At 42.5% G+C, this 23,747-nt stretch overlaps 1 protein-coding gene across 1 annotated transcript in view; it reads right to left on the minus strand.

Moving 5' to 3' along the window:
- Positions 1-936: 936 nt before the first annotated feature.
- The window catches only part of LOC310779438 (uncharacterized protein), a gene marked incomplete at its 5' end in the record, with an annotated part of 36,698 nt that continues 13,887 nt past the window's right edge, over positions 937-23,747 (minus strand). Inside the window, 12 exons of the mRNA XM_083639971.1 lie at positions 937-3,546; positions 3,836-3,925; positions 4,187-4,310; positions 6,633-6,757; positions 10,484-10,630; positions 15,123-15,253; positions 15,958-16,037; positions 18,531-18,671; positions 18,915-19,064; positions 19,274-19,394; positions 21,284-21,307; positions 21,908-22,045. Coding sequence (XP_083496097.1) covers positions 6,703-6,757; positions 10,484-10,630; positions 15,123-15,253; positions 15,958-16,037; positions 18,531-18,671; positions 18,915-19,064; positions 19,274-19,394; positions 21,284-21,307; positions 21,908-22,045 — 987 coding nt within the window. The 3' untranslated portion in view covers positions 937-3,546; positions 3,836-3,925; positions 4,187-4,310; positions 6,633-6,702. The remainder of the gene's footprint in view (positions 3,547-3,835; positions 3,926-4,186; positions 4,311-6,632; positions 6,758-10,483; positions 10,631-15,122; positions 15,254-15,957; positions 16,038-18,530; positions 18,672-18,914; positions 19,065-19,273; positions 19,395-21,283; positions 21,308-21,907; positions 22,046-23,747) is intronic.

The raw sequence follows: 23,747 nt of genomic DNA on the forward strand, positions 1-23,747 counted from the left end.
ACACACACAGTTAAATAGAATGGCAGATGCATTAACATATTCAAGAAATGGTTCCCACATCTTGTTGAAGTTAGCTCTCTTGGAGTGTAGGCTACTACTGCTTTTCTTTACATTTTGGACACATTTGGGGAGGCCATGGATGGACTTAAATTTGGAGAGGCGAGCAGGTGATAAATGCACTGTGTAGAATGTTCCATTGCAATGCCCTGGTTCAATTTGATATTTTTTTCGTATTGTCCCAAATATCCTCCCACATCTTCTCTATGCTCAGTTCTGACTCCCAGGTCAGTCTTAGTTCCTGTAAACAGTGACTGAATGGCTCCTTAATATAGTATACAAGGCACTAATTGATGAATCTCCTACTGCAGTGGTTCTCAAATTTTTTCACATGGACCCCTAACCGGACAGAAATTTGACCACGGACCCTTATTTGATAGGATTTTGTCCCATGGTCCCAATAAGATTGATGCTTTTAGATGTTTTATTACAGAAAGTGTATACAAGCCATGACCAAAATAGTCATTGTGTTACTTATGAATGGAATTATAGCGAAAATAAATTATTTTGGCTGGGGACCCCCTGGTGGTCCCCGGACCCCCATTTCTGAACCACTGTAGAAAACACCCGCCTTTCACTATCAGACATTAAGATCAGTTAACAAGGATGTTTTTTTTGCCCTTAATATAATCTCTTTCTATCTGAAAGAAACTTTTAAAAAGGTAATGTTTACATAGCTCATATTTCTGTTTATTCACCTTTTAAGAGACATTTACTATAATGTACACCAAGAATGTACTTCTACACCAGCTGGACGCCTAGTTCACTCAGTTACCACATCAATGCTGAGATGCCACAAAAGGCAGTTGAGGGACCCAGTCATAAGCCCATTTCACTCAATCACAAAGATGACAAGACAGACAAAACATTTGTGTTCATGTTTTTATTTCATTCACATTTAGAAAAAGAAGAATGGAGAACTATTTTCCCCCCAAGTCAGGTTACATGTAGGTTCCACATTTGACACTAGGGATGTAACGATAACCGGTTTTAATGATAACCGTGATGAAATTCCTTATGATAACCGTACCGTTTCAAATTTTCATTATCATTAAAACCGTGGTAACCATGGTACCGTGATTACAGTGCTTTGAAAAACATCGTAAATACTGTCCATCATCAAGCAAAGTTGGCAACAGTCTCCCAGATGCAGACTTGGAGCAATGATTTCAGTGAGTGTATCAATCCTTTTTGGGTTGGAGTTTTCAATATAAAACGTTGTAAAATGATTTCAGTGAGTCTCAGTACTTTTTGAACATTGTCAGCAATGTTTTACGAATACCGTGATAATACGATAACCGTGATAATTTTGGTCATGATAATCGTGATGTGAAATTTTCATACCGTTACATCTCTATTTGACACACTGGCTAACGGCAATTCATTTGACAATGTGTTTCACGCAAATCGGGAGACCTGCGTGTTGTGTTATGCGTCACATCGGTTGTGGCTGCGTCTTTAAGGCAGGCACGGCAGCTTTACCAAAGTGTGTTGTTGTGAAATGGAGCCAGTGACAACATGCAATATAAAGTTAAGTCACGTTGTGGGCCGCAAGTTATTCAACTTAACGCTGAATTAAAACGGTCGAGGCCACTGAATGGATGGTCGTCGGCGCAGGTGGGCCAGGCGAATGCGGCGGTGGGCTGTCGGTGGCGGGAGCAGACCCCGGGCAAAACGGTTCTGCTTGCCACCTGACACCTCTGCCTCCTGGCAGGGCAGTTCAGGGCTCGGTTGGGGTGCGATGAGGAGTCACAATTACCACAGGCCCGGCGTGCTGCAAAGTTCACATCGAGGCTGTCTGGGAAAACAGACTCTGTGGGCGGTGCCACTGTCTGAGTAAGTAGTAGCATGGGCTTGGCGGGAAAGGGACCGAGGTAGAGCCATACGATTTCCGCAAAACGGAAAAAAAACGGGACGGAATCATGGGATTTGGTCATAAAAATGGAATCAAATGTAAAAAATTAAATTGCAGAATTTTCCATAATTTGTCTGAAATGGGTAAAAGTAGGCCTAATTATCAAAATCAAAAGTAGATTTAATTAATGTAGTAGCTAAATATGATTTCAAAATTGTAAAATTGCCCTAGTGAAATGATTCCATTTTCGATTGGGGTGTTTTGAGAGAGAGAGGGGCGGGTTTAGTCTTGCGTGGGACCCTTCCATCACCTCACAACTTGGTTTTCACTATGAGAATCATGTCGAAGAGGCTGTCAGAGAGAGACAAGTCATCAAAAAACAAAATAATTGCGACCCTAACCCCTAAATTAAGTAGCAGCATTGTTAGTAGCGTGGGCTCGGAGGGGAAGGGGCTGGAGGGCTCTAGCTGCGATGCTAAACCCGCTGCTGCCTCGAGCTGGAAAGCTATATCCACAGCCTTTGCCAAGGTCAGCTCGTCTGGACACCTCAGTAGCAACTTCTCTCTGAGCTTCAGGTTCTTAGTGTGCTCAGCTAGCTGATCCCGTATCAGTTCATCTTCCAGCGCTCCAAACTCACAGAGGCTGCATGGCCAGTCCCCTTCAGATCGACTACGTAACGGTGGACAGACTCACCCACGTGCTGCCGACGTTCTGTGGAGCAGCAAAATGTCCAGACAGCAGTGTGACACAGTCCACGTATTTAGGAGCGGGTCAGAGAGTACGAAAAATCCGCTGTTTCTCGTTGCCCAGATTGTGTATCAGCAGGGCTTTCTTCCTTTCAACGTTAGCACCAGCTAGCCCGACGGCTACTAGGAACGTTTCAAAGGATTCTTGCCAGCGAACCCGCGGAAACGGCCGCTCGTCAGGCAGGTGCGAGGAACAGAGCAGAGACTCCATTATCCTCTTTGCCAATATTCTGTTTAACACATTCACTGCCAACAGTTTTTTTTTTACTGTAGGTAGCTTCTGCCAAGGGTTTTTTTGAGGATTCTGGCTCATCTTTCAAGAGCCGAGGATTATTTTCTGTTTGGCGCGGCCGCTCGTCGGGCGAGTCTGGATTAGACTGTAAAATCGGGCTCGTTCGTTTCTGGGTTTTCAGTTCACCCATAATCTATTATGCAAATTTGCAATCCCCCACCGCCAGCTCCCAGCGCGAAAGCGAAAGCGTTTTCGCCAATCCATTTTCATGAGAATGGCTTCCTCACGCTGCTGTTTTTTCTTGGCTTTCTGCTGCTCTGGAGAGCACTGTTGCCACTTGGCTCCATTTCACAACAACAACAACACACTTTCCGGCAGACTGTCGTAAAGCGGCCGTGCCTGCTGTAAACACACAGCCACAACTGACGTGACGCAGACACGCCACTGTGTTGGAATCCCGGCAGAGACGCTTCCACAAAAATGCAATGTTGCGGGGCTGCTACGCTCTCATTTCCCCTTTATAGAGATTCCAACCTTTGCAGTGCAGACCAAAAGGTTTTATCAAATACGTGGGCAGGAATCCAGTGGATTCCACAGTCCTGAATTGAAGGAAGTGAACCAATCCAGGCCCACGACGCGCTTTCCCCCAGGTCAACCTGTTGGAACAATACAGCATTAGTGAAAGTAGTAAAACTCTTTGTCCGTGGTGCTGCTGGCCACAACAACCAGATTGTATTTCGCTCAGACATCCAAGGAAGGTTTGGGCCATCTTTGGTCTTTCGACCTCTGGTGGAAACTACGAATGGCAGGAAAAGACTTCATCACAGCGAAACGTGGCGAGCAGCTCTACAGACAAAGGCTGGTTGGATTTACAGATTCACCAAAGACATATTTCAACAAAGCCAACGTTGAATGGGCCTGCCTCTAGTCCCTCAAGACACATACCAGCTTCACAGGTGGGGGGGCCGCCATCATGGGTCTGCGCTTCGGCTGAGTTGTTGCTTACGACGGATACATCCACTCACACTGGTCCTTCTAGAAGAGAGGAGACGTATGGAGATGAGACGCATCTACAGTTATACTGCAGCTTCAAAGCAAACAGGAGACCAAAGAGGTTCCGTTTTCACTGACATGCAGATCATTTGTCAGTCGGTGAAGGTCTGGGGGATCTGGATCAGTTGGATCAGATGGTCACTTTAAGGTTTCATTCATAATGGATCAAGTTCTGTTGTGTCATCATCTCCAGAAAGTGGGGCGGGTCTGACTAAGACAAAGACAGTGGCTGGCTCTGCTTACCTGCTGCTGTCTCACTCCAGGAGGTAGTGGTGGTCATCAAGCCCTGGCTACCAGACACAGTGGATCCTTCTGTCATGTTCCTCATAAAGGGATATGGACCTCAGGAAGAGAGGGGGGGGAGGACCTGCACAAAGTGACAGAAAGGAGATTGCTTGTTCAGAGATCTTCAAAAGTGTTGACATCATAGGCTTCACAATAAACCACACAGGGCCTTCACAATAAACCAGTGTCTGTATACTGTACAGTCTGTAGTGTTACACATGTGTCTGTATACTGTACTGTGTGTAGTGTTCAGAGATGGGGACTTGGACTTGGGACTTGGACTTGAGTCACACTTAAGTCACCCACACAGTGACTTGAGACTTGACTTGAGACTCATCCTCAAAGACTTGACTTGGACTTGAGGTTTGGGACTTGTGAACAATCTTTATTTTTTATTTGTATTTTTTTGGTGCATTAACATTAAGGAAATCTCTACTGATGTCATCCAATCAACTGCACACGGTATGCTAATAGATAAGGAGTGAGGATAATACAGTACATTAGGGCTGTGGCGATTCACTTATCTCCCGATTCGATACTATCACGATTCTTGGGTGCCGATTCGATTTATATTGCGATTCTTAAGTATTGCGATTCTACGATTATTGCGATTCGATATTACGATTTATTGTGATTTTTGTTTATTTTTTTCTTTTCTTTTTTCAGTTTGTTTGCTTTTTTACACTAGATTTTACATAGATAGAACATGGGAAAAGTTGAATCATACACTAGAGACTGTATATTATATATCATGAGTAGGGCTGGGCGATATAGTTAAAAACAGGGGTGGACTGGGATCATAATTCAGGCCGGGCATTAGATACCAAGCTGGCCAGGCCGATATGGGCCGATGCGCGTGAAATTTGGGCCGTTTGAAGCCCAATTTGGGCCGTTTGAAGCCAGATTTGGGCCGTTTGAAGTCCAATTTTACAATGAGATGCACCCACTTTAACCCTGAAGTGTAATTATTACTTCAGACTAACTAATAAAGTAATAAAACCACTAGTAAACCAGTAGGCGGCGCCTGGCCTGCTGTTCAGTGAGTGGCCTGACTGCAAGCAAAAAAAAAAAAAAAAAAAAAAAAAAATTGAATCGATTTTCCCCCCCACCCCTACAGTACATGCTTTGAATCCCTTAGTTTTAGCGCTGCAGTGTTCTAAGCAGACCGGATTGCATGCAGCAGATAATAGAATGCTCATCCATAAGAGACTTGGACTTGTGACCAAAGACTTGAGACTTGACTTTGACTTGTGACCAAAGACTTGAGACTTGACTTGCAACAAAAATGGCTTGTGAGCATCTCTGGTAGTGTTACACATGATGTGTTCAGTATCTGTATACTGTACTGTGTGTAGTGTTACACAATATGTGGCAGTGTGTATACTGTACTGTGTGTAGCGTTACACACGATGTGTGTTCAGTGTCTGTATAGTATACTGTACTGTGTGTAGCATTACACACATGTGTTTGCATTGCAGAGGTGGGAGGAGTCGAGCGGCATGCAGCTGAGGGCAGAAGGGGAGCGTGGAGCACAACGTTGTGTTTGCAATGCAAAAGCTCATTGAAAGTGTCCGGGTTAGTATGGCGTGTGCGGCCCCGCACTAGGTCTGCCCTGCGAGGTTGATCAGGACAGTCCACTCTCACCGGGCCGAGCTCCACAGCCGCTCAGAGCAGCAGACTCCAGAACAGAGCCTGCAGAACCGAACAAGCCGAGAGCCTTCCTCTACCAGCTCTGTAACACTGACCAGGCACACACAGCCTGGACAGCTGACTTAGAGCTGGGCACTAGGCGGCGTGCACCCCGATATCGGCATGCGCTTGGAAATCAAATATCAATACTTTGACGATATGACAGCCGGATAAAATGAAGCTTTAATTATGCCTCCCTCTGCTCCATGCTTACATAACGAGAAAGACGGCATAATGTTCTACATGAGCGAAGTTGGAAGTTTTCTTACTTTGCTCATTCAATGTGTACATTTAGCAAAGCATTGTATTTATCTGAGCCATCACAATATGTTGTGCAACATGCACTGTCCTGCAAATAAGTTCATAATGCAGGACCCTTGTGTAAACATTCTCATATTAGTTACTTTAATAAAGCGATATTTTCTTTAAAGCAAAATACTTGGGTTTGTTTTTTTGATGGGCCATAGTACATAACGGCAGAGAGAGGGGGGGGGGGGGAGACGACTCCGTAAACAATATTTTGGTAGATGATGTACTGTGAAATTTCATACCATTACAGCCTTATAATAATGTAAACGCTACGGCAGTGAACCAAGCGGGTTTTAATCAGTTTTATATTTTATGGTCATTCATAATGGATCAAGTTCTGTTGTGTCATCATCAAAAAAGTGGGGCGGGTCTGACTAAGACAAAGACAGTGGCTGGCTCTGCTTACCTGCTGCTGTCTCACTCCAGGAGGTAAGTGGTGGTCATCAAGCCCTGGCTACCAGACACAGGTGGATCCTTCAGTCATGTTCCTCATAAAGGGATATGGACCTCAGGAGGAGAGGGGGGGGGGACCTGCACAAAGTGACAGAAAGGAGATTGCTTGTTCAGAGATCTTCAAAAGTGTTGACATCATAGCCTTCACAATAAACCACACAGGGCCTTCAAAATCATTCAAAGCAGGATTTATAGATCTAATCTACCCATAACAGTTTAGCAAAAGAATAATCGACACTGACTGGGAACCTGTCCCTGCCCATGACACCGACTATGAATACATACATGGGTATGGAAAAATGAACGAATACATTAATAATTGACAATTTTACTCTATTATAGAGTCAAATTGTCAATCGTCTATAGCGAACTTGGAAAAAGCTAGGAAGAAGTGGTAGTAAAATCTGGGGACCAGAATGACTGGCTTTCACTCAGGTCACAAGGGATATGGACCTCAGGAGCAGAGTGAGCAGGTGTACTTTACTGTGGACAAATTTAGCATAGGGAACCCGAGTAGCATAGCTGCTAAGGTTAGCACAGCTGGCCTTCCCAGCATAACGGATGCTGAAATCAAGTAGGACATGTTTTCTGAATTTACCAAGTAACGTTAGTCCAGGTTCCTCAATGACTTATCGAATCCCCCTCAGATTTTGTTTTGCGTGCGTGCGTGGGAAACCAATACAACCAGAGAGATTATATCTACTTGGTAAATTTATTTAAACATAAAATGTGTTTTTTTCCCACCCCCAACAAACTTTTTTTCATATTTATTTCAGTCAGTACTAGGGATGCACCGATTGCCATTTTCTTGGCCGATTCCAATTTCCGATTTTTGAATAGTCTGACTTGCCGATACCGATTTTTGCCGATTCCGATTTTTTTCTTCTAAAAACAACAATTGACAGCTTACACAAACTTTTTTGTAACTTTGTTTAAAAATTAAGATTCATAGAACAATTCTTACATCTAATGGGGATCCAAATAAACAAATAAACAATTCTTATCATTTGCATGAAGTAGGACCTTCTCACTCAAACACATCTCAAAATAAAAGTGTTCCAGGTTAGGCTACTGGACAGAGCTTTTTTGTGCAAATACAATGAATACAAAAATTAAATTAAATCCAATAGCCTATATCCCACAGCTATCATGCATTTACTTTTCCAAAAGAAAACAGGTGCAACAGAACATCAAAATGATCCATGGACAAGGAGTTTATAGACTGGCTCCAGACCAGTCCTCTTAAGTAGAGGGGAAATGAGTTTATGAGTTACAGTAACGATCTTCAGTCTGAATATCAGGCGGAGTTTACACACAGTCCGAAGTTTGGTATGCGTATTTTTATCTGCCATCCGAAAAAATATCGTCAGGCACAGAAAACGTTGCACACTTCTGAGTCCGATGCATTTTTATTATTATGTCCGTCGTTCTCATGTCGTTCTATTTGCAATACGAAACAAATAGTCTCTCCTGTATCCACGTCACGTTACAACATGACTTGACAGGCTGAGGCAGCAGCGCTGATGTGGAATGGAAAAGCAGGTCGGGGAACGGTTATACATACTGGACACAATGCTCGCGTTCACCTCGCCAAGCCGGCTGTGCGCGGTGGCGGGTTGCTGGAGCACCGCTTCCCGGGGAGAGAGAGCAGAGAGAGAGGGGCCAGTGAGGTGAAGCGAGCCGCTCTGACTGGACTCCAGCCGAGCGGGACACGGCCGCACCTCTGTCTCCACGGCTTATTTTCGACTTGCATGTGTGACAAACTGCGAGCTTTGTCTACTTCACTGACGGTGAAAAAAATCCACAACGAGGAAGGTATGCTGCTGGCGTGTGTGGTGTGCTGGCTGGGTGCCTGTCTCGGTGCTTTGGGGTGCGCGCACGTCATGTGAAAATCGGCTCACAGAATCGGCTATTTAGAGTGACCGGAACAGATCACCGATCGAGGCCGATCACGTGAAAATCGGCCATTTCCGGTCACGTGCGGATCGATCGGTGCATCCCTAGTCAGTACTAGTATAGTGGTTGCCTACACTTTTCTCTAGGGATGTTCGATATTGGCCTTTTTACCGATATCCGATAATGTCCAACTCTTAATTTCCGATACCGATATCAACCGATACCGATATAAGCAGGCTTTTTTTCCACCAAAATTTCACATAACAAGTTACATAATGTAGCTTAATGTAGCTGAAGAGTTTAATATATAATATGCATGTTATGTTAAAGTTGTAAGTGTTAGAGAAGCGAGCTTGTGACCAGAAGGTCGTCGGTTCAATCCCCGGGACCGGCAGGATAAATCTGGGTGGGGAAAGTGAAAAGGCAGCGCTTGCCCCTCCCTCATTACCACCACTGAGGTGCCCTTGAGCAAGGCCCTTAACCCCAACCGCTCCAGTGGAGCTGCTCAGTGGCCAACAGATCAGACTGTGGTTGTACTGGTCAGCTTCCAGGTATGAATGTGTGTGTGAATGTGAACAGGGCACTCCTGAAAAAAAGAGCATTGCTCTCAGTGAGACTCCCCCTGTATTTATTTATTTATATACCGGTATATATATATATATATATATATATATATATATATATATATATATATATATATATATATATATATATATATATATATAGGCATGAAAACCGATACCGATATTTTCCGATATCAATTTTTTATGCTAATATCGGCAGATAATATCGGTAGGCCGATAATATCGGACATCCCTACTTTTCTCTAATGTTTTTTAGGGCTGACCCAAAAGCTTCTTAGCGTCAATCGATGCCATTGGTAATCGATTTCCAAATCAGTATTCGAATGCTTCGTTTTTCTTCTTAAATTTATTTTTAAATAGTAATCCAACATTATTCATTACGCAGCAACATTATTATTACTTATTCTCTTAGACAAGAACATTCTGCCTCACAGCTCTCATCTAACATTACTTGCCAGCACTGAAACTGCGACAGTTTGACCATGGAGCCACAAGGGCAGGGCCTACGAGCTATGGCTGTAATTTATTTGATGTGCTTAATGCACTTTTTTATCCATTTTCGTTTCAATAAAAAAGGAAAATCCTTGAAGTCCGATTTTTCTCTTTGCCTCCCATTATTACTACTGTAGTGCCCCGCACTCCCGTCGAAGCTTCCAATCTATTCAAATACTTGTCACTGAAGATTCGAAGCCCAAAAATGGTATTCGGGGACAGCCCTAATGTTTTTAAATAACCAGACATTCAGATTTTAAAGCACTTTCTAAGTAAAAAAGGGAGTTGATATTTATCTGACTGCTTGTATTAATTGATGAAAAAGTAGCCATGTGCAGTAATAATAGAGAAAATACATACCAGGGCAGACACAAAACCACTGAAAAATCATTCAGTTAAGTCTCTATTTTGGGATGAAAAAGGTGACCATCCCCTAAAGGTGACTTGTTTGCATCCCTGCTGAGTAGAGGAGTCATAGTTTAGACCCTATATAGATCTATAAGCTGCTGAGTAGAGGAGTCATAGTTTAGACCCTATATAGATCTATAAGCTGCTGAGTAGAGGAGTCATAGTTTAGACCCTATATAGATCTATAAGCTGCTGAGTAGAGGAGTCATAGTTTAGACCCTATATAGGTCTATAAGCATTTTAAATGTTTGACCGGTGTCTGAGACCAAGCGTCCCCGTCTGTCAGGGAATTAGACAAGCGGGGATAGTAGGAAACATGTTTCTGTTAGCAGGGGGAACGACACCGCAGCACCACACAAGCTGCAATGTAACTTATCCTGCTATGACATCATTATGACATCATACAAGAGTAGCAGAAACTCACTTCTCCAGGGCAGGGTTGTTCTCCAGGTGGCCACGCCCATCAGCACCACAGCCTCTCCACGCAGAGACAAGTGAATGGACTGCATCTGCTAGGAGCCATGTTGTCTGCACCCACAATGAGGCTTTGTAGATGATCATCCAGAAGCTGCTGCAAAGAGGAGGACAAGAACATGAAGACAGGGTGGTCTTGACACTGCAACATCTACTCATGTGGTTTATCAAGAGTGTAAACGGATGAGGTCTAAATGTGAAGTACATGTAAGTGTGACAGGTAAGAGATGGGACTGACTGATGTCGCTGATTCAGATTCCATTCATAGCTTGCACTGGACCATGAAACCACCATAACATAACAGTACTAGTAGTAGTGAGCTAATGATAGCAGGTGGATTAAAAACAACATGTCCTTAGTTTGGAGATACATTTCAGTTTTCAATGACATGCCAGCACAATAATGTTAAGGCCTGTTGCCGCGTTGTAGAATACATTAGCGACTAGGACTGTCCTCGGATTTGACTGTCAATACGAATATTCAACTATTCTATACTAAGAATATCTTCAGTGATCAGTCAATGCAACAGAGTGATGGAGACATATTGTTGAGCATTTAGAAATCTATAAGAGACTGTTTATGATCATGCAAGAATTGAATTGCCGATGCCAGGCTATTATTGGATAAAGGATTTGTCTGAATAATGAGGCAGTACACTTTTTATTTTATTAAGCTCTTATGTTTTCTGAATTTACCAAGTAACGTTAGTCCAGGTTCCTCAATGACTTATCAAACCCCCTCAGATTCTTTTTCTTTTTTGGCGTGCATGGCAAACCAATACAACCAGAGGGATTATATCGATTGGTATATTTATTTCAACATAAATGTTTGTGGCTGTGAAGTGGCACAGACTCACTTATGTAGTATTTGGACTCGGAGCGCAGCGATTCAACATAATATTTGAGTCTGGGGAGAGACTAGTAGTACTAGTATAGTGGTAGCCTACATTTTTCTCTAATGTTTTTAAATAACCAGGCAAACGATGTATGTTTATGTTGCCCTCTTCGCCAGGTATTTTACCTGGTTAAATGAAGAAAACAAAACATATACTGTATATAGAGAGAGAGATTAGAGATAGATAATAGATACCATAGATAGATAGAAAAGGAAATTATTTTTTCAAATATATATTCGAAATTTGAATATCAGCCTATACTGATATTGATTGGTAATATCTGCCGACTGATAGATCGATCGGGCTCTGATGTAAACTCATCGAGAGTGGAGGGGGGGAGTGACATACCAGGGCGGACACAACACCACTCAAAAATCATTCAGTTAAGTCTCTATTTTGGGATGAAAAAGGAGACCATCCCCTAAAGGTGACTTGTTTGCATCACTGCTGAGTAGAGGAGTCATAGTTTAGACCCTATATAGGTCTATAAGCTGCTGAGTAGAGGAGTCATAGTTTAGACCCTATATAGATCTATAAGCTGCTGAGTAGAGGAGTCATAGTTTAGACCCTATATAGGTCTATAAGCTGCTGAGTAGAGGAGTCATAGTTTAGACCCTATATAGATCTATAAGCTGCTGAGTAGAGGAGTCATAGTTTAGACCCTATATAGATCTATAAGCTGCTGAGTAGAGGAGTCATAGTTTAGACCCTATATAGATCTATAAGCATTTTAAATGTTTGACCGGTGTCTGAGACCAAGCGTCCCCGTCTGTCAGGGAATTCGACAAGCGGGGATAGTAGGAAACATGTTTCTGTTAGCAGGGGGAACGACACCGCAGCACCACACAAGCTGCAATGTAACTTATCCTGCTATGACATCATTATGACATCATACAAGAGTAGCAGAAACTCACTTCTCCAGGGCAGGGTTGTTCTCCAGGTGGCCACGCCCATCAGCACCACAGCCTCTCCAGGCAGAGACAAGTGAATGGACTGCATCTGCTAGGAGCCCATGTTGTCTGCACCCACAATGAGGCTTTGTAGATGATCATCCAGAAGCTGCTGCAAAGAGAAGGAGGGCAAGAACATGAAGACAGGGTGGTCTTGACACTGCAACATCTACTCATGTGGTTTATCAAGAGTGTAAACGGATGAGGTCTAAATGTGAAGTACATGTAAGTGTGCCAGTTAAGAGATGGGACCGACTGATGTCGCTGATAGAGCTGCCGAAAATAATCGATTCAGAGATGCTTAATAGGACGATTCTGAATCGATTAACAAATATCAAAAATCGATTATTAAAAAAAAAAAATAATAATAATAATAATAATAATAATAATAATAATCAAATAAAATAGAATGTAAGTACATGCAGTTGTTTATTTTAATTATGGATCATAATACAATGCAATTCCAAATGCACTTTTATTTTAAAAGTAGCCACACAGTGAGAAAAAAGAAAGTGAGAAAAAATAAATCATGTATTGCGGAAAAAGTGATGCATCGATTTAAGATGCATCGCGATGCATCAAGATGCATCGTATAATCGAATCGAAGACTTGTATAATCGAATCGTATCGAATCGTGAGATCAGTGAAGATGCACAGCTCTAGTCGCTGATCCAGATTCCATTATTAGCTTCTTTTTTTTGCCGTGTATATTTTCCTTCGTTTTGTCAGCCTTTTACGAGTGGTATTTTTTCATTTTCTTCTTCAACTGAAGTTGGGTTTGTGCACTGCATGGTTTGTCTCCCCAGTCACGGCCCAAAGGACTCAGGGAAGGTCTAGGAATATACAGGATGCCCGTCCTCGCCGGCCCGCAGGGGGCCGGGGACGCAGCTTTCTCTCCGACATTGTGGAACGGGACTGTACGTCACAGAACGACGCTCCCATACGCCACCAGGACAGAGCCAGCAGTTGCTGGGTGCCCACGTCGAGTCACAGCTACTACACGGCTTTAATACTCGCTTCCGATTGGCTGATGATGGCACTCTGAGTTCGGTTGTTTCTGAACGGGCCACTGTCTCATATAGGAGTCCCACACATTTTCATGGATAAAATTTCAACAACAACAAAATTACAAACTTTTCCAAAGGATCCATAATAAAATGTCCATGTGATGTGAGGCGGTGACTGACAATAGCAGAAATTATTACTACACTGGACAAATAGCACACACCTCTTTATATAGGATTTATGTTGTCAACATCCACAAAATAAATCTGCAGTTATGTTAACACATTCACTGCCAACAGTTTTTTCCAATCAGTAGGTAGCTTCTGCCAAGTTTTTTTTTTGAGGATTCTGGCTCATCTTTCAAGAGCCTAGTCCTAGCCTTTCTGCTAGGACTTTGTGAACACAAAATATCTCAAAAGAACTAATAGAATGTGTGCTTTCTCTGTCTAAAAGAGATAGTTTTTATCATGTTCTGTTATGTAGGCATTAGCAGTTGAATACAGCATGGTTTCAGAGATTTTCAGAGAGTTTTGAGATAAATGGATTTTTAGAACCACCTCACGTGCCTGTGATTATGGGTGCCCTTGGGCAAGTGTGTATACTGTAGGGCTGTGGCGATTCACTTATCTCCCGATTCGATACTATCACGATTCTTGGGTGCCGATTCGATTTATATTGCGATTCTTAAGTATTGCGATTCTACGATTATTGCGATTCGATATTACGATTTATTGCGATTTTTGTTTATTTTTTTCTTTTATTTTTTCAGTTTGTTTGCTCTTTTACACTAGATTAGAACATGGGAAAAGTTGAATCATACACTAGAGACTGTATATTATATATCATGAGTAGGGCTGGGCGATATAGTTAAAAACAGGGGCGGACTGGGATCATAATTCAGGCCGGGCATTAGATACCAAGCAGGCCAGGCCGATATGGGCCAACGCGCGTGAAATTTGGGCCGTTTGAAGCCAGATTTGGGCCGTTTGAAGTCCAATTTTACAATGAGATGCACCCACTTTAACCCTGAAGTGTAATTATTACTTCAGACTAACTAATAAAGTAATAAAACCACTAGTAAACCAGTAGGCGGCGCCTGGCCTGCTGTTCAGTGAGTGGCCTGACTGCAAGCACCCAAAAAAAAAAAAAAAAAAAAAATTAATTTGCGATTATCGATTCTGGAATAAAAGATCGATCCAAAAAATCGTGACATTAAAAATCGCGATACTTAGGTGAATCGATTTTTTCCCCCACCCCTAGTATACTGTATTGTGTTTGTGTTTGTGTGTGTGTGTGTGTGTGTGTGCGCGTGCGTACACTTATTCCACAGTAAGCATAAGCTAAGAGAGAGAGAGAGAAAGAAAGAGAGAGAGAAAGCGTTTTCGCCGCGTTTTCCTCACGCTTTTTTCTGCTTTTTTTGCTCGACTTTCTCTAGTCTGGAGAGCACTGTCGCCACTTAGTGGGTCGGTGGAATGGGTTGTACACGTTCGGGCGCTCCCATATTTTGAGTTAACTCGTCGACGGCAGTCAACCGTTGTTGTTTTTTTGACGAGTTAACTCGTCGACGGCAGTGAACGTGTTGAGACCATTAATTATTAAAATTGATTTTAGCCAGTCCAAACATTTATACAAAGTAGCCAAGTTTGTGGCATGCATCAAAAGGTTCAGGAACACCAAACCCACCAACTGTACATGTCACACTTGTGTGCAACGCCGTTTAGGTTGTCATGTGTACTTACGGGTTGATCTGTGTGAAGGCAACTGAAGTGCAGGTCTTCCTGTGCACCAGTCTGCCCAACCTAGCCTTGCCCTTGATGATGCAGTAAGGGACGCCCATCTTACGGCACAGAGCGGGCAGGAAGACGACCAGCTAGAAGAAACACAGGACCCAAACCCAAGAGGCTCCTTTTTAGACATATGCATTTATTAGTTAATTTGACAACCTGTCATAACATTTATCAGGGAACTGTGGACCCCAGGAAGAGTAGCTGTGTCTGGGACTCATCTACCAGCTAAGATGTAGATGCTGGAGAGCTCACAAACTGGATTACTAAACTACCTGAGAGGAGAACTGACTACGTTTGCCAGCGCCTAGTAAAAAAATCATTGAGGTTTGAGTGAGGCTGCCGTCACGAGTCCGTTTATCAGCAAGCTTGGAGCTTTTCTGATGAGATTTGCTTTTCTCTGCTTCCTGGTTTTGGTGGACCATCACAGTCACTTCTTTGTAACCCTGGAAATGCTGTATTATTTCAGAAGGTGCGTAAGAGAACCATCTATCATAGGACAGTGAAAACACAGATTGCCATAGAAACATGATTGGCGGGGAAGTGTCGTCTCGGAAATGACGTTAGATCACCTCAAAGCCAAGGCAGGAAAAGTAAAAACGAATAATAATCCTTGGTTGTGGTTTTTGCTCAGGGTTAAAAAGCTCGTATGTTTTAATCCACATAGAGGATTCAGGTGAAGAAATTCAGACATCATTGCAAGAGACCACGTCTTTAGATTGTACCAAAACAGCAGGTCCCCAAGTTGACATTTGTCATGGCGAGGCTGAATGTATGAACTGATATTTACCTCAATTGGGTCCACGTCATGGGCAATGACAACCAGCTGCGCCTTCTTGCTCTCCACCAGGGTGGTGACTGAGTTCACACCTGAAGGGAATATAAAAACCTGTTAATTTCCACTCACCAAGTATTCTTCCCCCGACAATATGAATATAGGATTTGGCCAATGCTCAGGGTTAAAAAGCTCGAAACCATCATTAAGAATTTCAGGTGAAGAAATTCAGGTCATCACTGCATCGAGGCCAAGTCAGTTAAAGCTACACTAGGAAACTTCACAAGGTCCGTGCCAAGTGGCAGACAGAGGCAACAAATATATCATATCTCACATTAGTCGAGTTCAACTTTTTCTGGATGGAGTCCTAGCTCACTGCCGTTTAACAATGTTACCGATCAACTACGCAGCCGTAACACATCTGGTGTACACTGGGTTTAGTCTCTTCACGGTGCAGCCGTAACACATCTGGTGTACACTGGGTTTAGTCTCTTCACGGTGCAGCCGTAACACATCTGGTGTACACTAGGGCTGTTGAAACGAATTTTGATATTCGAATATTATTCGAATTTAATAATTATGAACGAAATTCGATTATTATTATTTTTTAAAAACGAATATATATATATTTTTTTTTAATTTAATTTTTTTTTTTTTTTTTTTTTTTTAAGAACACTAGAACAGTGACAAGTTCTGACAACATACTTGAAGAAAAGAGTGTTAACTGAAGTTGACTGTTGAAGCTGCTATACTGATGTAAACCTACCTGTAGCTCTTAAAATGTATGTTCATTCATTGTTAACTGAAGTTGACTGTTGAAGCTGCTATACTGAATGTAAACCTGTAGCTCTTAAGTGCAATACGTGACTGATTTTTTTTTGTTCATGGCTCATTGTTGTTTTGGCAAAGTTTACTTATTTGTTTATTGATAAGGAGCTCAAACAAAGGCTGTGTCTTTTTTTATTATCAATTATTTTATTTTAGCATTTCAGACAGCACCAACACATCACTGATGAATATTAACTAAGCTCTGGTTATCTGACCTATTTTCTAATGCAATGAATGTACGGTATGTACATTGTGCAAGGAACATGTTTTCTTAAATAAACATCATTGCTGGACTATTTGTGATAAGCCTAATATTATTTTGAATATTCATCCACCATTCACTTTTCCATCTACATTTGGTAAAATGCTTAGAAAAAGTTTTACTTGGTCAAACCCAAAGATTCAGCTATATTTAGAATCAGAACATAACATAAGAGAAGACAACAATTCACTCAGATCAAAAAAAAAAAAAAAAAAATTTTTTTTTTTAACACCTTAAGTGCCATAGCCGAAATAATTCGTCTTACATAATCCAACGCTTAAGTGCCAGAGCCGAGTTTACTCGTCTTACATAAACATTTTTTTTTTTTTGACGGTGGTACATCAATCAACAACTTTTACATCTTCGAGATCACTATTGGAGCAAGATAATGTGTATAATCTATTTTACCGACCCACTAAGTGTTGACAGTGCTCCCCCAGACGACCGAAATCAAAGAAAAAACTGCCGCGGGACCAAGCCGTTCAAGGAAATGCCGTGGCGATTTTACAGTAACAGACTTGTCTTGCCTGAGAGCGGCCGCGCACCGGCAGCAGCACACAGAGAGCGGAGAGCGATTTGCAAAATAGATCATAGGTGAAACACACTTTGAAACACCTCAGAAAGGCCAGAATCAACATCTGCCCATCGCCCACGCATTCCCCGGCCCATCTTGACTCGCACAAGGAGCGTCTGCACGCAGGCAAGCAGGCAGGCAGGCACACAGGCAGGCAGCAGCAAAAGCGCTTCTGACACGCCCGCTGTACAGCCAGGAGGAAGGAGGAGAAGACACACGGAGGGAGGAGTTTAAATGAGAGGGGTGAATGAGAGGGGTGTTTCCTGTTGTTATGGAGGAAATTACTGTTCAAAACTATTGTTTAGAATGTCTGACGGTCTTACTGATGCCAAAAATGAATGGTTAAAGTGACTGTTTCACAAAAAGCCATTTATCTCTGAATAAATTTCCAGACGCTGAAACCATGCTGTACTCAACGGCTAATATCTACATAACTACTAACTCTGCAAACTAACTCTTTTAGACAGAGAAAGCACACATTCTATTAGTTATTTTTAGATGATTGGTGTTCATGAATTCTTAACAGAAAAGAATCCTCGGCTGTCTCTAAAATGAGCCAGAATCGTCAAAAACACCCCTGGCACAACTTACCTACAGGAATGAAAACATGGCTGGCATTCAATGTGTTAAATTCAATTAAAAATTAATTAAAATATTCGAATATAATTCGAATATTAAAATGTATAAAGCACTGAAATTCGAATTTGATTATAGAGGGAGATTGACAGCCCTAGTGTACACTGGGTTTAGTCTCTTCACGGTGCTCCACTCAACGTGTTTCCTTGCCGGACTGTAATGATGTCACTTCCGTCACAGCCCAGCTAACCAGTTTTCTTCGTCATTATCTGGACGTCTCGTGATTCAGACCCTCCGTCGCTGGAACCTTGCCGACGGTGGGTCTGACCACTTGAGACTATGCCTCACCTGCACGGAGCACAGGGGGCCTCCTTGTAGGAGTATCTCCCTTCCCAGCAGCCTTCTGGTCAGCACGGGCCAGCAGCCTCTGCTTCTTCTCCTGCTTGGTCTCTGGCCTGTACTTGTGGGCCAACTTGAACAGCTGTGTGGCTGAGGAGGAAAAAGTGAATGGTCATATTACAATCAAACTGTCAGCCACCCTTTTAACGGGTGCCTGCTCAATCTGGTCTAAAAGGCAGAGAACTGAAAAATATTTCAGGTAGTTGCATCAGTGATCTTGGTGGAATGTCAGCATTGCTGTTATGATAGCAAATATTCTTTCACATCATTTGCAACAGTTGCAATCAGCCATAGCTCCGAGGGAGGAGCACAACCCCCAACCCAGCAGCTTACCCGTCTGGCGGTCCAGAGCCTGGGTGAACTGGTTGATCGCAGGGGGAACCTTCAGACGCTTGTAGAGGATGGAACGCTGTCTCTGCAGGCGGATGTAACGCGGCCATTTCACAAAGCGTGTCAAATCACGCTTGGGCTGGATGTCCTGGCCTGTGGGGAAGGACAAGACAAGTGAGTGCTCCCCATTCGGCATGAAACTACGGTTATGATGTTTTTAATCTCAAGTGCATCAGCGATCTTGGTGGGGTTGTCTGCATTGTTGCTCAGTTAGCAAATATTCTTTACATCATCTGCACTGTGTTGGAGATGGCGCCACCACAAATACTTCATGTTCTCAAATTCCATCTGTGGCTTCTTACCAATGCCAAAGTTCTTCGGCCTCTTCTCAAACAAGGGGTTGACCACTTTCTTGGCCTCATGCTTCTTGGCCACAGAAGGGGCAGGTGCCACCTTCTTCCCCTTAGCCTTCTTTCCCTTCGGCTGGCAAGAGAAAAATAAAGTGTATTAGTTACGGATTGGAGAGTATCAATTGTTTTTTTTGAAAACCAAAACCTACATGACCTCGACAGTGGCTTTAGCTCAGGGTTAAAAAGCTCGTATTTTGAATCCACATGTGTGATTCGGTTGAAGAAATTCAAATCATCATTGCAAAAGCCAGTGCATTTTAAAAGTTGTTGCCAAGCTATGTAGACTCACAATATTACAGCTGGAAAACACTTCTAACTTGAGTTACTTTTTTAATGCATTTAAGCACTTTTTAGGTTCTGTTGGTTACAAATTTACATTTGATGACACCACCATAATGTCCAATTTGAAACAGGGCTCCTGCTTCTAAACGATTACCTGAAATCTCACCAAGTCATTTGGGATCTAAGAGAAACTCCCAATAGTAACTACAATCTCAGGTCAAATGACTGAAGTAAGGCTAGTCATTTGGCACATATAAGTAAGGGATAATGTATATTGAGGCGGTGATTACGGGGGAAATAATGACCGACAGGTGGATTGAGCCCGACGCGCCAGCAGAGGGCTTTAATCGTTCACCTGAAGGTCATTATTTCCCAGTAATCACCGCCTCAATATACATTATCCCGCTTAGAACACGGCCTACAACTAAATCATTCAATAATCTGACAAAAATAATTATTCAAATAGATTTTTTAATAGCGTTTTCAACGACAAAGCGGTTTCATTCGTAATTGGCACACAAGACACCACAGCTGCAACTGGTTGGCCTAATTAGTAGTGTCTTGCTGACAAAAAGCTCTTATCAACTGATTAATCCAGGTGTGGCAGAGCAGCGGTCGGTTGTCGAGAAATAATGACCGGTGAATATTGTTGATTGACCAATCAGAATCGAGTATTCAAGAGAGCCGTGTTCTAAAGCAAGTTTAGCAACACCATCCATCTTCATTTACCTAACAGCATGTCACACAAACCGAAAAGACGACTCACGTTAGCTACTTGGCTTAGCTCCATCACCGATGCCTCCCATAAATACCATTATCTTATTTGAGCCACAGACATTTGCACATCAAATTTAGATATTGTACTGTGTCAGTGCATTCGAGTTAGAAGCACGCTATCGTAACGTCAACATTTCTACAACGTCGCGCTAGGCACAGGCACTGCCTGGCCCCGTTAAAGTTACACTACCGAGACAGCAAGCACCCATGTCAAGACACGGGTGTATTTTAACACATTCACTGCCAACAGTTTTTCCAATACCGTAGGTAGCTTCTGCCAAGGGTTTTTTTGAGGATTCTGGCTCATCTTTCAAGAGCCGAGGATTATTTTCTGCTAGGACTTTGTGAACACAAAATATCTCAAAAGAACTAATAGAATGTGTGCTTTCTCTGTCTAAAGAGTTATTCGTTTTTATCATGTTCTGTTATGTAGGCATTAGCAGTTGAATACAGCATGGTTTCAGAGTCTCAGAACGAAAGCTGAGAAAAAGGCATTTTTAGAATCGCACACACACCACCTCACGTGCCTGGGATTATGGGTAAAAAAAATTTTTTTTAACGAGTTAACTCGTCGACGGCAGTCAACCGTTGGTATTTTTTGGACGAGTTAACTCGTCGACGGCAATGAACGTGTTAAGATTACGTGGAATGTTATCCGCAGAAAATTATTCCAACTTATTTTCATTACACACAAGAAGATTCCATGACGTTTCCAAAACTTAGTTCCATTACTGTACTTTTCCAGGTCTGGAAAAGTTAGATTTTGAAATTCCATTACTTTTCCAGGTTTTCCAGGACAGTGGGAACTCTGGGTCTATATGGCAAGGTTGGGTTTGAGTCACAGGATTCATATAAGGATATTTTTTACAAAGCGAAAAGTGAATCAACCCTAAACTCACATACCTGCTTCAGAGGCCGGGACGGACTTTTCCATCAGGGCGGACCTGATGAAGCACTGAGACCAGGACTGTCCAGTTCAGATCCATCCTGAAAGAGATATTCAAGTTTAAATTACTTCTGAAAGCAACAGACAAAACAAGATGGATGATATTCGATATTTATTTATTTTTTCGCTCAGACATCCAAGGAAGGTTTGGGCCATCTTTGGTCATTAGACCTCTGGTGGAAACTACGAATGGCAGGAAAAGACTTCATCACAGCGAAAATAAAGTGGTGAGCAGATCTATAGGTCAGAGCTGCACTGACTTTCAAAGCAATCAATTCAGGAAGACTTCATTCAGGAGACATTCATATCTAGCCTAGTCTGAACACAGGCTGCACCATTAATTGTTTGTGATTAGGATTCATCGTTTGTGATTATGTTGTGAGTTTAGCTTTCACATTAACTGCAGAGGTTCAGACAAATAGTGCCATTAAAATATTTAAAATATTCAGCAAAATAAGGAACAACTGTGCTGCCCTATGATGAGTTTCAAAATGGTGGTTTAATTGAATTGTAAGCAGGATTAGACCCGGCTCTGTAACAGGAACACTAGCATAGTAAATCAGAGAAACTGATGGGCTCACCGGGCGCTCACTGATGAGGTCAAGCTTCTTCTCATGGAGGAAGTCCTGCAGCAGCTTCTTCTTCTTCTTTGGGGATGTGGTGAGAGCGCCTCCTCCAGGCTGGGTGACAGCATGGCATGCCGCCGCCCGCATGTAAACCTGTTGGTTTGATACATTAGATTAGAAAACCAACAAACTTCTCTTTTGAACACTGACGTTAGTACGCAACACAAGTCAGTGCGTCATTTGCAAAGTTATAAAAGGCAACATGGCAGCATCCGGTCATCACTGGAGACATGCGTGGCTCTTTTATGCCAACTGCCAGAGTTCAAGTGTATTTTCCGTTCAGGATGCGTTCATTAACAAGTGGCAGTTGTACAGCCACAGCTTGTCCCCACTTCTGATATCTTAAATATAGATTCTGCAAAAACGATTTGTTTGCGTGAGCGCTCAGACATCCAAGGAAGGTTTGGGCCATCTTTGGTCTTTCGACCTCTGGTGGAAACTACGAATGGCAGGAAAAGTCTTCATCACAGCGCAGGAAGTGCTGCAGTCAGCACTTTAAAATGAGTCAAAGCTTTTCTAACCTGTAATACAGCGACAGCAGCATTCGAATACAAACCTGAGCAGGTTGAGCGTCCTGAACGCTCTCTGAGCTGCTCGCTCAACATGACTGGAAACATGTTTCTGTTAGCAGGGGGAGCGACACCGCAGCACCACACAAGCTGCAATGTAACTCATCCTGCTATGACATCATCCTGCTATGACATCATACAAGTGTAGCAGAAACTCACTTCTCCAGGGCAGGGTTGTTCTCCAGGTGGCCACGCCCATCAGCACCCACAGCCTCTCCAGGCAGAGACAAGTGAATGGACTGCATCTGCTAGGAGCCATGTTGTCTGCACCTACAATGAGGCTTTGTGGATGATCATCCAGAAGCTGCTGCAAAGAGAAGGAGGGCAAGAACATGAAGACAGGGTGGTCTTGACACTGCAACATCTACTCATGTGGTTTATCAAGAGTGTAAACGGATGAGGTCTAAATGTGAAGTACATGTAAGTGTGACAGGTAAGAGATGGGACCGACCGATATCAGACTGATGTCGCTGATGCAGATTCCATTCATAGCTTGCACTGGACCATGAACCCACCGTAACATAACGGTGCTAGTAATAGTGAGCTAACGTTAGCAGGTGGATTAAAAACATGTCCTTAGTTTGGAGAAACATTTTAGTTTTCAAAATGACATGCCAGCACAATAATGTTAAGGCCTGTTGCCGCGTTTGGTAGAATACATTAGCGACTAGGACTGTCCTCGGATTTGACTGTCAATACGAATATTCAACTATTCTATACTAAGAATATCTTCAGTGATCAGTCAATGCAACAGAGTGATGGAGACATATTTTTGAGCATTTAGAAAGCTATAAGAGACTGTATATGATCATGCAAATATTGAATTGGCGATGCCAGGCTATTGGATAAAGGATTTGTCTGAATAATGAGGCAGGACACACATTTTTTTTTTTTTAATTAAGCCCTTATGTTTTCTGAATTTACCAAGTAACATTAGTCCAGGTTCCTCAATGACTTATCAAACCCCCTCAGATTATTTTTCTTTTCTTTTTTGGCGTGCGTGGCAAACCAATACAACCAGAGAGATTATATCTACTTGGTATATTTATTTCAACATAAATGTTTGTGGCTGTGAAGTGGCACAGACTCACTTGTGTAGTATTCGGAGCGCAGTGATTCAACATAATATTTGAGTCTGGGGAGAGACTAGTAGTACTAGTATAGTGGTAGCCTACACTTTTCTCTAATGTTTTTAAATAACCAGGCAAACGATGTATGTTTATGTT

The sequence above is a fragment of the Poromitra crassiceps genome (genome assembly GCF_964638095.1).
Source record: "Poromitra crassiceps genome assembly, chromosome: 7".
NCBI lineage: Eukaryota > Metazoa > Chordata > Actinopteri > Beryciformes > Melamphaidae > Poromitra > Poromitra crassiceps.